Raw genomic sequence first — 15,876 nt, forward strand, 5'->3', positions numbered from 1 at the left:
CATAGTCTATACTGAAATCACAGTCTTGTGCCTAGCTTTTGAATTCTATAGCTGTGAAGGGGGAGCCTAGATCTGTGATGATTCGATTGGGCATGCCGAAGCGATGCGTAATGTCTTAGATGAACTCGACTGCTTTGGTTGCGCTGTACTTCGCGAGTGGTTTGTATTCAATCCACTTGGTGAACTTGTCGATTGCTACAAAGATGTACTCGAAGCCGCCTTTCGCTTTCTTCAGGGGTCCTACTTGATCCAGCCCCCAGCAGGAAAAAGGCCAAGCGGGTGGGATGCAGATAAGATTGTGAGCTGGTACATGGGCTTGTCTTGCAAACATTTGGCAACCTTTGCATTTTCTGACAAGTTCTTCTGCGTCTTTCAAAGCTGTTGGCTAGTAAAATCTGGTGCGGAATGCTTTGCCAACCAGTGTTCTTGAAGCGGCATGATTTCCACAGCATCCTGAGTGTATTTCGTCTAGGATTTCTTTGCCTTCTTCAAATGAGACACATTTCAGGAGTACCCCTGATGATGCTGCTCTTCTGTAAAGTCTATCTCCTACTAGAACGTAGTTTTTGCTTCTGCGAACAACTTGGGTGGCTTCTGCTTTATCTGCTGGTAATTTATTTTCTTTGATATAGTCGATAAAAACTTGACTCCATGAGGTGTTGATTACCAAGATCTGAACCCCTTTAGCCTAAATTTCGTGGGTTGTCTCACCGGGTTGTTTGATAGAGGGAACTGATAGCTCTTCTATGAATACGCCGGGTGGAACCTTTGCTATGTCTGATCAGAGCTTGGCAAGGACATCTGCTGCAATGTTGGAATCGCGCAGGACGTGTAAAATTTCTAATCCTTAGAAATGTTTTTCAAGTTTCCATATTTTAGCACAGTAAGCACTCATGTTTTCTTTTATGCAATCTCAATCTTTGTTTACTTGGTTGATGACTACTGTAGAATCGCCGTATACGAGTAATCTTTTTATTCCGAGGGTAATTGCCACTCGTAACCCGTGGATGAGGGCTTCATATTCTGCTTCGTTATTTGTAGCTTGCCACAATATCTGAAGGATGTACTTGAGTTGTTTTCCTTCTGGAGAAATGAGGAGGACGCCTACGCCGGCTCCGCCTAGTTTGAGTGACCCATCAAAGTACATCTTCCAGTGATCAAGTATTGTATCTGAAAAAGGCTGTTGAATCTCTGTCCACTCGGCCACAAAATCGGCAAGGGCTTAAGATTTGATTGCTTTCCGCGGGGTGAAATCGATGTTAAGAGCTCCGAGTTCAACTGCCCACTTTGATATACGTCCCGTCGCATCTCGGTTGTGTAAGATGTCTCCGAGCGGGAAGTCTATCACCACGATAATCTTGTGGCTTTCGAAATAGTGGCGGAGCTTGCGTGAGGTGATAAGTAGAGCGTAGAGTAGTTTTTGTACATGCGGGTATCGGATTTTTGATTCAGATAATACTTCGCTGATGTAGTATACGGGTCGTTGTACTTTATACACGCGTCCTTCTTCTTCTCTTTCTATGATTATTGTCGTGCTGACCACAGCAGTAGTCGCCGCAATGTATAGCATCATATCTTCGTCTTTCTTTGGGGGTGTGAGAATTGGCGAGGATGTGAGGTATGCTTTAAGTTTCTTGAAAGCTTCATCGGCCTCTTTTGTCCACTCAAACTTTTCTGTCTTCTTTAGTAGTTTAAAGAAAGGTAACCCCTTTTCGCCGAGTCTTGATATGAAACGGTTGAGGGCTGCCATGCATCCTATTAGTTTCTGCACATCTTTGATGCTTCTGGGTGGGCCCATTTCTGTTATAGCTCGAATTTGCTTGGTGCTGGCTTCAATCCCGCGCTGACTGACCAAAAATCCGAGTAGTTGTCCCGAGGGAACTCCGAATACGCATTTATTTGGGTTCAACTTCCATCTCCATCTCTTCAAGTTTTCGAAGGTTTGCTTTAAATCTTCAATCAGAGTGTCTGGGTTCTTTGTTTCACTACTACATCATCCACGTATGCCTCCACATTTTCATCGATTTGATCCCCAAGGCAAGTTTGGATAGCTCTTTGATATGTGGCGCCAGCGTTCTTTAGTCCAAACGACATGGTTTTGTAACAGTAAGCACCGAACGAAGTAATGAAAGACGTCTTGCTCTGGTCTTGTTCTTTTAATGCGATCTAGTGATACCCTGAATAGCAATTGAGAAAGGATAATAGTGCAGACCCTGCTGTTGAGTCGACTATCTGGTCAATGCGTGGTAGCCCGAACGGATCTTTTGGGCAATGTTTGTTGAGATCTGTGTAGTCGACGCACATGCGCCACTCGTCCGTGTTCTTCTGCACAAGGACCGGGTTAGCTAGCCAGTCTGGATGAAGGATTTCTCTGATGAATCCTGCCGCCATCAGTTTTGTGATTTCCTTTTTGATCGCTGTCTTCTTGTCGGGTGAGAATCGTCATAGTCGTTGCTTTACAGGTTTGGAGCTTTCATTAACATCAATTCTGTGCTTAGCCAACTCTCTTGGGACACCTGGCATGTCGGTCGGCTTCCAAGTGAAGATATCTTTGTTGTCCCGAAGAAAGTTGGTGAGCGCGAGTTCCTATTTTGCCGAGAGGTGAGCACTGATGGTTGCTGTCTTGGAGGTATCGCCGGTGCCCAAGTCGATTTGCTTGACGTCGGCTTCTTTTGGTGGTGTGATAATGCTGGGCTTTTTAGCCGGTATTTCTAATTCTTCTTGGCTCATCTCCGCAGCAATTGTGGCTATTTCTTTTCTTCCATTGTCGGCTTGTGCTTTGGCCGCAATTTGGATTGCCTGAACGTCGCAGTCAAAAGCACGCTTCAAATCGCTTCGAAGAGAAAGGATACCGTTGGGTCCTAGCATCTTAAGCAATAAGTACGGATAATGTGGTATTGCCATGAATTTTGCCAGTGCTAGGCGTCCGAGGATTGCATGATATGACGAATCGAAGTCCGCGACCTCAAATTTGATAAACTCTGTTCGGTAGTTCGAAGGAGTTCCAAAAGTAACAGGTAAAGTAACTTGTCCGAGTGGCATGGCTGCTTTGCCGGGTACTATTCCATAAAAAGGAGTGCTTGTTGGTGTAATCATCCCGGCGAGTTGTAGTCCCATCTTCCTTAGTGTTTCTAAAAAGATGATGTTGAGTCCAGCTCCCCCGTCGATTAGTACTTTGGTGACAGTCATACCGGTAATAGTTAGGTCTAGAACTAGTGGGTAATGGCCTGCGTTCCCTACGCTAGTCCATTGGTCTTCTCTTGAAAATTGGATTGGATATTGTGACCAATTGAGATATCTTGGTGTAGCCGGTTCTGCCGTCATGACAGTCCGTAGTGCTAGTTTTTCTTGATGTTTGCTTCTGCAATCCGGAGCCCCTGAGAAGATCACTGCTACCGTTCTCCTGGGTTTTTGAAATCCTTTGTCCTCGTGGTTGTCTTCATCTTTCTTCTGATTGTCCTCTTTGGTGTTCTCCTTACTATCTTTTCTTGTGTATCGATCATTGAAAGTGTAGCAGTTTCCGATGGTTTGTCTCCCATTAGGGTGCAATGGGCAACGTATGTTTTCGATGTCATCATATCTTCTGGGTTTGGAAAACTTCTTTGATTTGTCGGCCATTGCCACGGTATTGTCTGGTCTATGTTTTCTTTCTTGATGTCTGCTATTTCGATGATTTTGCCTGTCCGGGTTGTCCTGGTTGCTTCTATCCGGGAACCTTTCTCGTGTTATTTCTTCTACAGTAATCATTTTTTCTACTGTTCGTCTGAACTCTTCATTGTTTCTCGGATTTTCTTTGCAGAAGTCTTGAAATTGCCACCTAGCCATGATTCCGTGAGAGAAAGCTTCAATTACTTCTCGTTTGGTGATGTCATGCACTTGAGCCCGCAGTTCGCCGAATCGTCGATAGTAATTTCTGAGACTTTCGCCCCCCTTTTGCTTGAGTCCTTTTAGTTTTGTATGAGTGATCGGGTGTGTGATGATACCCGCGAAATTTTCATAGAAAGCTCTTTGTAAGTCTTCCCAAGTTCTGATTGACCCTGGGTTCAATTTATCGAACCATTGGAGGGGCATCGTTTCCAGTGCCATGAGAAAGAACAAGGTTTTGATATCATCGTCTCCTCCGGCTAGTTCAATTGATTGTGAATATATTCTGAGCCATTGTCTTGGTTTGGTTTTGCCATCATACTTGGAGTGGTTAGACGGTTTGAATTTGTGAGGTAATTGTACTGATGCCAACCTGTTCGCAAAACAGGGGAATCTGTCGTGCATTCTGGCTTCTTTGAATTCGGATTCGGCTCCTTCTTCTGGCCAAGTGTTGTTTTGATGGGAATAAGTCTGCGAGGCTGTCTGGGTAGGCACCCTACTCCTGGTCTTCCTTGGTTGTTCAAATTGGTGGCCTTGATTATGTTCCTTCCTACTCTCTCCGTTATGGCTTCCACTTGGCCCAAGTCTTTCGAAAGCGGATTTCCTTTGATTTTGATCTTCTTGCCTGCGGGTTGTTGATCTGGCGGGTAGTCTCGATCGGGCTCTCTCTTCATGCGTTCTTAGGATCGTCGACCGGAGCAAGTCTTGGAGCTGTTCGTACTTCTCTCCGCGATGTGAAGTTGCCCTGAGTTCTTCTAATGCTTCTCGAATCTTATTGTAAGGTGTATTCACCATGCGCCTTTCTTCGGCTTCTTGTTGTGATTTTCTTTTATCGTATTCAGCCAAATCTGACTCGTATCTGATCTAGGCTTCTCTGCGCTGCCTAGCGCGGTGTTGGCACCCTTGCTTCAACTTGTTTTTCCTTTCTCTAGCCTGTCTCTGACTCTCGGTTTCTCCATCGTAGCCCTGGGCAAAGGGTGGTATGTTGGATTCTGATTCATCCGATGACCTGACATCGGGTGCTTCTGGGGGGTCTAATGGTGACCGAGGACATTGAACCATGAGCACTTCTCGTGCGTGAGCCGTTCTGTTATTGGTGTTAGTTTTTATACTATCAGAGTTGCTGATGACTTCAGTAGATGCCTCGATGTCGTAGATCGAGTCTCCTTCTTGGTAAGGTAGAATAGTTGTTGTTGTTGTGCTGACTAGTTGGGTTCCGCTATCTTCAGGAACGGAACCTGGCCAGTGGATGATACAGTCTTGCGATGTTATCGTCAGCACGAGACCCTCCTGAGCTCCTGTCAGTGGTATCCCAAGCATTGGATTGAAAGACCTTTCGAACTGTCCCTGATAGGATTTTGTCGCGTTGTCGAGCCCAAATGGAAAAGAACTCGACTTTTTGAAAGAACTCTGAGGGTAGTCCGAGTTGTTTTGGGTTGTGCTCTGGAATCCTACCAAAAAAGAACTCGGTTTCTTGAAAGCACTCGAATAAGACTTCACCTTAGACACGGAACTTGAATTTGAGTCGGATGCGCGTAGCCGTGAAATCTTATTCGAATCGGATATTATGAGCTGCGCGAATCTTTTGATGAGCTGATCCGTCGTAGTTGTCGAAATAGGAGATTCTTCATGATGATCCAGACCTTTGAGGAGATGGCTTTGAAGCTTACTGTTGTTGTCCATCTCGCAGATCCATGAGCCGAAGATGAAGGTTGATCCCGTCGGGAAGATCATGTTATCGAGGTCCATCGAGCTCTCGGATGCAAAGTCGCCGAAATCCCCTACCTGGCGCACCAGCTGTCGATGTTTCACCACCGATAGCCTACCACGGGGGTACCCGGGGCAGTATGTTCGGGCTTCGGCGTATGCTGAACTCGATAGTTAACGCAAGAGACAGTAGATTTATCCTAGTTCAGGCCCTCGATCGTAGATCGAGTAATGACCCTACGTCCAGTCGGTGTTAGCCTTTGCGTTGGATTGATTATGAAGTGTTGTGTTGTACAATTGTCGTCCTCTCTCAGGAGCCCTGCCCTCCTTTATATAGTCAGGAGGCCAGAGTCCTAGTCGGTTTACAATGAGATTTCCTAGTAGGATTACTTAGTAGTTCTACTACTAAGATTACATGGGAAGAATCCTAGTTGAACTAGATCTTCTCTCTCCCTTGCGAGGTATCCTGTGGGTCCCGCATCGACAGTCGTCCTCAGCCTCCTCCATCTGTAAGCCCGCCTCTGCTAGAGCGATGAGCTCGCTCGGTCTATCAGTGTCGTCTTCAACCTCATCCGCCTGCAAGCCCGCCTCTACTAGAGCGATGAGCTTGCTGAGTCTGGCAGTGTTGTCCTCATCCTCATCCCCCTCATCGGACAATACAATCGGTGATTCAACGGTATGACCAGCTCACTTCTGTGCTCATCTAACTTCTTTTTCTCGTACCCTGCATGAGCCACCTCTACAACATGGTCCTCGCTGCATCCAATCCCTTCTTGTATGAAATGCAATCAGTTAGCAACGCGACTATATTACATTTAAAATATGGCAACAAAAAAAAGGCTTCCAAGCACTCACTGCCACATAATGAAACAACATGCTCGTTCAAGACCTGCATCTGTACTCTTGTCTCCTCCCTTGCCTCCTCCCTTGCCCTCTCCTCCTCTAATGTCATCCGTCTCTCCAATCCTCATTTGACAAGCCCAACATCGATCGGGTTACAAATACCGCATTGTCTAGCAAACTCACGTATCTTTTCTTTGTGACGTTTAATGAAAAGGTTGACGTAGTCATGTCCATACCCCTCTTTCGTGCAATTACTTGCTTCTCCTTCAGTTTATCCAAGAACTTAGCTTGACCATAATAACATTCCCACCTGTATTTCCTAGTGCTCTGTTCAAACGATAAATTATATCATATATGTCTTAGCAAAAAAAAACAAAATACGATTTCATGGTTACCACAAAAATAACCAACCTTATCATAGTCAATCATATGACCGCAATAATGGTCTATTCCAAGCTCTGAAGGGACTAGACCATAGTTGAATTTAACACCACATTCGTACTTGACTGGCGGTGCTTTGTAAATTAACCTTTTTTCTTCTTTTGCTTTGCTTTTGGAGGTTCTTCGGGCCATTTGTTAGGACCATACAACCACTCCTTGAAACGATACTTCGTCATTGAATACACCTAAATAACATGACATTAGTACATGACACATATAGCTCAACATTTCAACACATACACTTTGCACTAACTTTATGCTTGTTTAGACACACAAACTCCAACGTATTGTCAGGGTTTATCATGGCTCGGTCTCCGAATTGGCACAGAGGAGGTTCCTCGAGTCGTCTAACTGCGGCTAAGTGCTTCTCCTTAGTCGTCATTGGAGGGGGATTAGGGGGAGGTGGAACCCACCGCTCAAAGTGCTCATGTGAATGTCGCCCTCTCCACCAAACGTCGAAAAGGAGATACCTGGGGTCAAACTTATCTGCACCGTCGATCCACTGAAACAAAAAGCATCTCTCATGGGCCTACACAACAAAATTCCAACAAAATATTAGTAACCAGTAATACAAATGAAGAAAAAAACATACGAAAACAATTACTTATATTGAAACGACTACATATGTAGAAGCAACGAGCCGCTGTGTCCGGATGTCTCGATTGAAACACGTCGGTCGGACGACCACAGTCACAGTTAGGGACAGGGAGTTCAGGAGGGACGGGAGCATCTTTGCTAGACTCGTCGGGGTATAATTCTCTAGGACGACCCCGTTTTTGTCATAACTGCTCCCGAAACATGTCTTTCATCTAATAAAATGGTTCAAATTAAACATCAATCAAAACAACACAAGTTAATGTAAAATATAGTCATTTGCAATGCAACTAAAATAATATAATCAACAATTATAGCAACAAAAAAATACATGGTAAACATACTTCTAACTAAATAATTAACCTTAACATTGACAAAATCAAACTAATATCTTCCTTCAAACCGTAGACCATAGTTCTCAAACATAATTTTTCTCCTAACCTTAAATCCCATTCATAATATCCTATTCACCATTCAAACGAAAATAAAATGTACGTCATTACCTTGAACGAGGACGAGGAGGGAGGGAGGCGGCCGGGGAATGGAATGGAAGGGAGGGAGGCGGCAATGGAGGGCCGGGCGGGGGGTGGGCTGCCGGCGTTCGTGGTGCGGCGGCCGGCGTGCTCGGCGGTGGGCAGGCGTGGGCGGACGCGGGCGCGACGGCCAGGCGGCCTTGCTGCTCGGGCAGCGGGACTGGCCGCGGGAGTTTTATTCGGCTCTGCTGCACCACGGATCAGGGCGCGGCACTGCCGCGTCAAGATCGGTGGCGCGGCAGAGCCCTGCCACGTCACCGGTCGTCGCCACGTCAGCCCGCTGCCGCGCCACCATGCATGGCGCGGCGCAGGCATTTGGCCGCGTCGGGGCCATAGGCACGGCCAAAAGTGTTAGTTTAAAAAAAACGACCTTTTAAATTTAAAATTAGTTTCCAAAAAAGTGTTAAAATTAAAAAAAAAATCTTGCGCGTCTGGGCAGAAATATTCAGGAAACATTCCGTCCCGTGCTCATCGCGTTGGTTTGTCACTCTATCACGTCCTTCCACGGTTGCATCACCGGATAACGCAGAATTTTAGGTACACCAAATGGTATGGTGTGAGCAAGCAAAAATCCTGAAGTTGATGACCAGGAGACGCTCACCTAAAAGTTTTCGTTTAACTGAAGCAACGTGCTGCATTACCTTCAACTGCACCGCTGAGTTAGGTCCATACCACGACTCCTGTACGTGTGTCCCAGTGTTTCATCGGGGAGAAAATGTTTTGAAACGGATTGAATACTCCAGATTTGGTAGCATGTCCACGAGGCCCAAATTATTATTATTTTTCCATATGTATACTAGCTAATATGGCCGTAGGTTACAATAGAATTACACATCTTGCGTAACCTCTTCTAATATATCTGGAATTAGACCCTGTATTATGGTTGGATGTGCGATATTATAACTCGTATGAGCATGACTTATATGAGTTTGGATCACAAATGGGACAATAAACCAATTAGAGCTCTAATGTCTAATATCTAATTCATCATGCACCGTCTCCACCAAACCCTCTGTGTCCCCTTTCCTTTCAAATTTGCTATAGACAATTGAGAAAACAAGTTTTGAGGTTTTAAGAGAGATGTGTTGCAGAAGATTGAGAAAATCACTCCTCTTTAGGCTTTAATCTCTCCTAACACTTGGCTCTTGTCCTTCTCTCTTTTCTCCGGTAGATGTTGTCGATGTTGTTTCCACCACTGCAGGCCACACACACCCACACTCACACTCACACTCACATCCCCCACCCCACCCCCTCTCCATCGTTGGCGCCTCTCACCGTCGCCACCGCACCTACCAAAGAGAGAGGGAAGACAAGTTCATCTAGACATCCACCATGGAAGAAGATAAAGGTGAAGTTCCTGTGAGCAGCGCCCATGGCATATGGTGGAGCTATTGCGGATGGCGCCCATGGCATACAATGTCGTTGTCGTCCAGGGCTCCGTATGTAGAATGTTTACCTTCAGCTCGACGATGGTCTTGCGTAGTGGGGTGTTGGCTCGGGCGGCGATCCGACGCGACAATGACGCCCCGACGAGCAGTGTTGACAACCTACTTGCACGCATGCGCACTTGCACAATTGAAACATTGGGAGAGAAAAAGGAAAATGAGATGTGTTGCTCTCGTCTTTCTTTGAGGGTTTGAGGGCAGGTTTTTTCTCGGTTGAAAATAACATTCATGGAAAGAGGGTTAGAAAAGGGATTGCGTTTTCTTGGTTTGATGAAGATGCTCTTATGCTCTAGAGTGCAGAGGAACACATGAAAAGGAATAAGAGTACGATGGAGCAAAATTTAGAGCAAGATTTTTTGTTCTTTAATATTAAATATATAGATATAGATGTATACAAGTGCCACTGCGAACATTTATCCTCCTAAATCTTTCTCTCCCCAAGCAACTCCCCAATATCTTAATATCTAAATTTTAAACATGGCATGTAAGTAATGGTCTTATTTCTAATCATCCATCGACCCTTTTGATGGGATAATTTTACTCTTATTGCACACGATATAAGACGAAGTGTGGGTAGATCAAAGGAAAACAAAGCCTAGTTGACTTGGCTCACAAATGCTTATGTCTAGGCATGGGTCCAGGCGACACTTGGCATTAACATCGGAGGGATGTGTGGCTACAACACATCTTGTGTGAGAGGGCATTGTATCTTGTGAGAAAGAAATTGTACTTGATAAGAATCACATGAAACCACATGGGTGGGAAGGCAGTATATACCACAACAACTACAACTACAAGAGATTCTTTATATCTCCCTAATGGCTAGAATAGAGATTTTGGTGAAAAAAAAAATCCTCCGACAACTTCTTTAATTGGTTATCTAAATATAGTCATATTCTATTCCTAATTTCTTGCTATCTAAAGATAGAAAACGATAACGACTCTTTAAAATGCCAACAAGATATAGAAAAGCTGTTGGATAATGAAAAGATATAGAAAACGATCTTTTATGCAAATGGCTCTCACAATGATGATTTGGAGAGTGACTTTTAGATAAGCTTTTGGAGATGCTCATATTCACTTATATAGGAAGTGATTAATTTAGGAGAACCGTTAAAAGGTGTTTTTACTCTATAAACAACTCCTTCACCATTTCCTTTTCATAAAATGAACCTAATTTGCGTGCTGGTTGTGTGGTGGCGCAATTTTTAGTCCCATGCGCCTTGTTTTTTGTTTTCCTTTATTTATCAGAAAGCACGATTAATAGCGTGTCGTCAATTAACTAAGGAACAGTACTGAATACTGATGGCGAGGTTTATATTGAAGGAGCTTGGGGTGTTAAAATTTTGAAGGAGCACCCCTACGTGTCAGCAACTGTAAAGTGCAAACAAATGTCAACCTGTTCGAACCTCAACGAATTCCATATCAGAACAACGAGAGCACACAAAAGTTCGTCGGGATTTAAATTTATTTGATTTGACCCAGATATGTCCTCTGCACCGCGAAACAGTCCATCCGAATAATATAATTTCGGCAACCAAACCCCAACCGAAGCACACGAATTTCCGCGCGATCGAGTTCATCTAATAACGGCCGCGCGCCACTGCCGGAATTCCGTCGGATGGCCGCAAGAATCTGAGGAGCAGGGAGCAGCGGCCCCCGCCCGCTCCATCTCACCTAACCCGCCCGGTGGTAAAGGCAAATCTCACCGGCCGTGCGGTACCAGCCGCCGCCCGGATTTCGCCAATAAAAACTCCATTGACGAAAGCTTGCCCGTGTCGTCCTGCCCAGGATTGTTACAGCCAGTGAGAGCGGGAGCGGACCCCGGTCGGTCGAGGGACGAGCTGGACCCCTACCCGGCTACCCCTGCCGCCTGCCCCGCGTTATATCTGCTGCGCTGCACAGACCACAGAGAGAGTCGAGTCCAGCTCGGTCGGTCAGTAGCGGATAGCTCGCCTCGCCAGCCGCCGCGCGCCCCAGATCCCAATGCGCCCCGCCGCGTCGCTCTAGGCCGCGGAAGTTAGCTGCGTGACACGCCGGGGACGGTCGTGGTTGCCGTCGCGCGCGGACGTACGGGTGCGCCGTGCAGCCATCATCAGCCATGAAGGTCCTCGCCGTGCTGGCGCTCGTCGCCGCCGCCGCGCCGTTCCTCCGCGCCGCCGGCCAGGTACGTCCGCGCGCGCGCGTTGCTAGCTGCGTGCGCCAGAGGCGTGTGTCCCCTTGGTCTCTGCTCTGACGGGCGCTATGCCATGCATTGCCTGTGTTTGTGACCGTGCGTGCAGGGCGAGGAGGGGGCAGGGCCGCTCCCGTTCGCGGTGGGCGCGGCGCCGGCGGGCTGCGACGTCGCCCAGGGCGAGTGGGTGCGCGACGACGACGCCCGCCCGTTGTACCAGGAGTGGGAGTGCCCCTACATCCAGCCGCAGCTGACGTGCCAGGCGCACGGCCGCCCCGACAAGGCGTACCAGAGCTGGCGCTGGCAGCCGCGCGGCTGCTCCCTGCCCAGGTACGACAGTTCGCAGTCGCAACCCTCCGTCCTCCCTCCTCTCCTCGCCATCGCCGGCACCGGCCGCCTGCCGGCATCCGTCTGGCTCTTTTCTGCGTCGTGTGGCCAGCAGTAGCACGGTGAACATTGCGTGCGCCGGTTGCAAGAATCCAATGCTCCTGCTCCTTTTTGGCGAGAGAAACGCAGGAACCGTGCCCCCGCTGTGCTCTGCCTGCAGTAGGAACTTGCAAGAAACCGTGAAGAAAGCTAGCGAGGAGTTACTACTATTGCTTGCTTTCTGTCTTTTCTTTTTTACAAAGGTTAAAAGGACACACACCACACGGTAACAAAGAGGCTATTGTTACGCGTCATCATGGAGCATCTCAATCCTCGAGAGCTGCGCTCACTCGTGGCTTGTGTAGGACGACAATAATGCGCGGCAGGGCCGGGGCCGTAGTACGTCCGGTAGCACACAGGACTACAGTGCGCAGGGCAACAGTTGGTAGTAGGTGAACCCTGTTCATGCATGCTCGAGAGAGAAAGATAGTAACTGAAAGTACCGTGAGCTGATTTATTTTAAGAGAAAAATATTATTTGTTAACTAAAAAAATTAGACTTATAAGGCAAGCGAGTAAGGTGTAAAATTAGCTTCTTAACTATGAACCGAGAGAGAGCTCCTCCTCAGAGCTTAGTGGTCGATCTAGGAGGTTTGTTTGCGAGACATAACAGAGAATCCATAGCATCAGGATCATCAAAGATTCCGATATATGACTAACTGCTCCAATATACGTACTAGGTTTTCGTCAAAAAAATATACGTACTAGGACTACTCCTATTTTATAGCGACACACACCGACCACAGATTTGACATGAACAACCTGTAGTGTTCATCACACTCGATTTCAGCAGACAAACAGGGCCCTCGTTTCCGGTTCAAATTCCCAACACTAACTAAAACGTGGTCCATCCATCAGCGCTCGGGACACGTCGTAACGCGATCTTGGTCAGCAGACAGCGAGGCCCATGCACGTTTTGTGCCCTTGCGAGCCGTCGCATTCCGGCGACGTAACGTCTGGCCTGCCTGACCACCACCACCCGCACTAGAAATCATGGTGCCATGGCATTGGCAATTTGGCCACTGAGGGGGTGTTTGGTTCCTATAGAAAAATTTTAGTCCCTGTTCCATCGAATGTTTGGACATATGCATGAAGTATTAAATATAGATAAAAAAAATAACTAATTGCATAGATTGTGGCTAATTTGCGAGACGAATTTTTTAAGCCTAATTAGTCCATGATTTGACAATGCTGTGCTACAGTAAATATGTGCTAATGTCGGGTTAATTAGGCTTAATAAATTCGTCTCGTAAATTAGTCTCCATCTATATAATTAGTTTTATAATTAACTCATATTTAGTTCTCCTAAATAGCATCAAACGTCCAATGTAACATGGACTAAAATTTAGTCCAGAAAACAAACACCCCCTAAACTACGACTCGGCTGGGGCCCAAGATCCGGTGCCGGTCCACTCCACTCACCGGGCCTTTTTCACTCTCTCCATCACATCAAATCTTTAAACACATGCATAGAGTATTAAATATAGATAAAAAAATAATTAATTACATAGTTTGATTGTAAATTACGAGACGAATCTTTTGAACTTATTTAGGCCATGATTGGACAATAATTGTCAAATACAATCGAAAGTATTACGGTACCAAATACTAATTCCTAACCTCAATCTAAATCAGACCCTAGTCACTCCCCAGGGTGCTAGCTACCGGGAACGTGTCAGTGCGCAGAGCAGAGCACAGGGCAGGGTAAAACGTCTCGCCATAGTCCCGAGTCCCGACGACTCCTATAAGCGGCAACCGGCAAGGATCGATCGGGTGCGACGTCACGAATCGTGTAGTGGACTCGGGTCGTCGTTGCCTTGTGCCGTGACTGCGCCGACAAGCCACAGGCGAGCGACCATTAGCACATTCTTTGGTGCTGGCCGTTTGACTTGGGCCCTGAATAATTGGGGCTAATTATGCATGATTTGAATTCATCCGTCCGGGGAAACTATTTGAACCGTGGAATTAATTAATTAATTAATCATAAGCAGCTTCAACGCGACGCTGATGCTGGAGATGCTGCGGGGTAAGCGGATGCTGTTCGTGGGCGACTCGCTGAACCGGGGGCAGTACGTCTCCCTGCTGTGCCTCCTGCACCGTGCCATCCCCGACGGCGCCAAGTCGTTCGAGACGGTGGACTCGCTGAGCATCTTCAGGGCCAGGGACTACGACGCCACCATCGAGTTCTACTGGGCGCCCATGCTGGCCGAGTCCAACTCCGACGACGCCGTGGTGCACTCCGCCGACGACCGCCTCATCCGCGGCGCGCCCATGGACAGGCACTGCAGCTTCTGGAAGGGCGCCGACGTCCTCGTCTTCAACTCCTACCTCTGGTGGGTCGCCGGGGACAAGATCCAGATCCTGTGAGTACATGCCTGAACGGCTGAACCTGTCGCTGCTCGCTGCTGCTTATGATTCATTTGTTTATGTGATGAACTGATGAGCCGGAGCTGGTCTGGACGATCGATGAGTCGTGCAGGAGGGGCGCCGACAATGACCCGAGCAAGGACATCGTGGAGATGAAATCGGAGGAGGCCTACCGGTTGGTGCTGTACCAGGTGGTCCGGTGGCTGGAGCGCAACGTGGACGCCAAGAAGTCGCGGGTGTTCTTCGTCACCGCGTCACCAACGCACACACAGGGCAAGGCGTGGGGCGACAAGGCGGAGGGCGCCAACTGCTACGGCCAGACGTCGCCGATCAGCGACGGCTCCTCGTACCGGGGCAGCACGAGCCGGGAGATGCTGCGGGTGACGGAGGAGGTGCTGGCCACGTCGCGGCTGCCCGTCGGGCTGGTCAACATCACGCGCCTGTCCGAGTACCGCCGGGACGCGCACACGCAGACCTACAAGAAGCAGTGGGTGGAGCCGACGGCGGAGCAGCGCGCCGACCCCAGGAGCTACGCCGACTGCACGCACTGGTGCCTCCCCGGCGTGCCGGACACGTGGAACGAGCTGCTCTACTGGAAACTCTTCTTCCCCAGCAACGATCAGGTCCTCTGATGATGCGTGCCTGCATAGATACGCATGGAATTGGAAACCAACTACTAGGGGCTAGCCCAAAGTAACATGCATCCATTCTACGGCATGCACAGCGTCGATCGAAACAAAACAAAGAAATGTAGATGAAGAACTGAACCTCGTGTAAGTGTGACGTGTGAGTGGTGTAGATGCATGCGTGCGCCACGCTCTCCGTTAGTTCGTACGTGGTTCGTGGAGCAGAAGAAACCTTCCGTTGATGTAATCAGTTTTTCTTTCTTTCTTTTTTCTCGGGTCGTTGTAAGAAGCTCTACTTTTTGTTTCAATTTCAAAGAGTTTAGAAAACAAAAACTTCTTGTATGTAAACAAAATCATACCTGCGTGATCCAAGGCACATGTTAAACTCGGCACGTCGACAGGAGATACGTATGTAACGATTTTCTTTCTCGAAACGTATATATAGGTGACAGATTCAGCAAACAAACTCGTTTTTTTAAAGGCAACAACTCGGGCTGCTTGAAAAAAAAACGATAATGACTAGACCTGGGCGTTCGTCCGGACGGGCGGACCAACCCGCTCGCGCCGCTCGTCTACCTCGCGCGACACAGTTCGCGCCGCTCGGCCGCATCGAAAAAAAAGAAACCATCGACACGCACTCCGCTCCGCACATGCAGCTGTCGCAGGCGACACCTCCACTTCTACCTCCGCCGGTCGATGGCGCTGTCTCCGCGCCGTCCGCGTCTCCGGCCCAACCTCCTCTTTCTCTCTCTCCCCCTCTCTCCTAACGTGGCCCAAAGTGCGGCCACCTGCACGCATTGCGCACAGCCGGCCCGGTGGTGCCCCAGCGGTGCGGCGCAGCCCCTGACGGGGTGGCCG

At 47.9% G+C, this 15,876-nt stretch overlaps 1 protein-coding gene across 1 annotated transcript; it reads left to right on the forward strand.

Moving 5' to 3' along the window:
• The first annotated feature begins 11,189 nt into the window (after window positions 1-11,189).
• Window positions 11,190-15,326, forward strand: LOC136515717 (probable xylan O-acetyltransferase 11). Its single transcript, XM_066509236.1, has 4 exons — window positions 11,190-11,594; window positions 11,710-11,930; window positions 14,017-14,388; window positions 14,505-15,326. The coding sequence occupies exons 1-4, from the start codon at window positions 11,529-11,531 to the stop codon at window positions 15,022-15,024; spliced, it is 1,179 nt and encodes a 392-aa protein (XP_066365333.1). The 5' UTR covers window positions 11,190-11,528; the 3' UTR covers window positions 15,025-15,326.
• The last annotated feature ends 550 nt before the right edge of the window (window positions 15,327-15,876 follow it).

Source organism: Miscanthus floridulus, chromosome 2 (genome assembly GCF_019320115.1).
Source record: "Miscanthus floridulus cultivar M001 chromosome 2, ASM1932011v1, whole genome shotgun sequence".
Lineage (NCBI taxonomy): Eukaryota > Viridiplantae > Streptophyta > Magnoliopsida > Poales > Poaceae > Miscanthus > Miscanthus floridulus.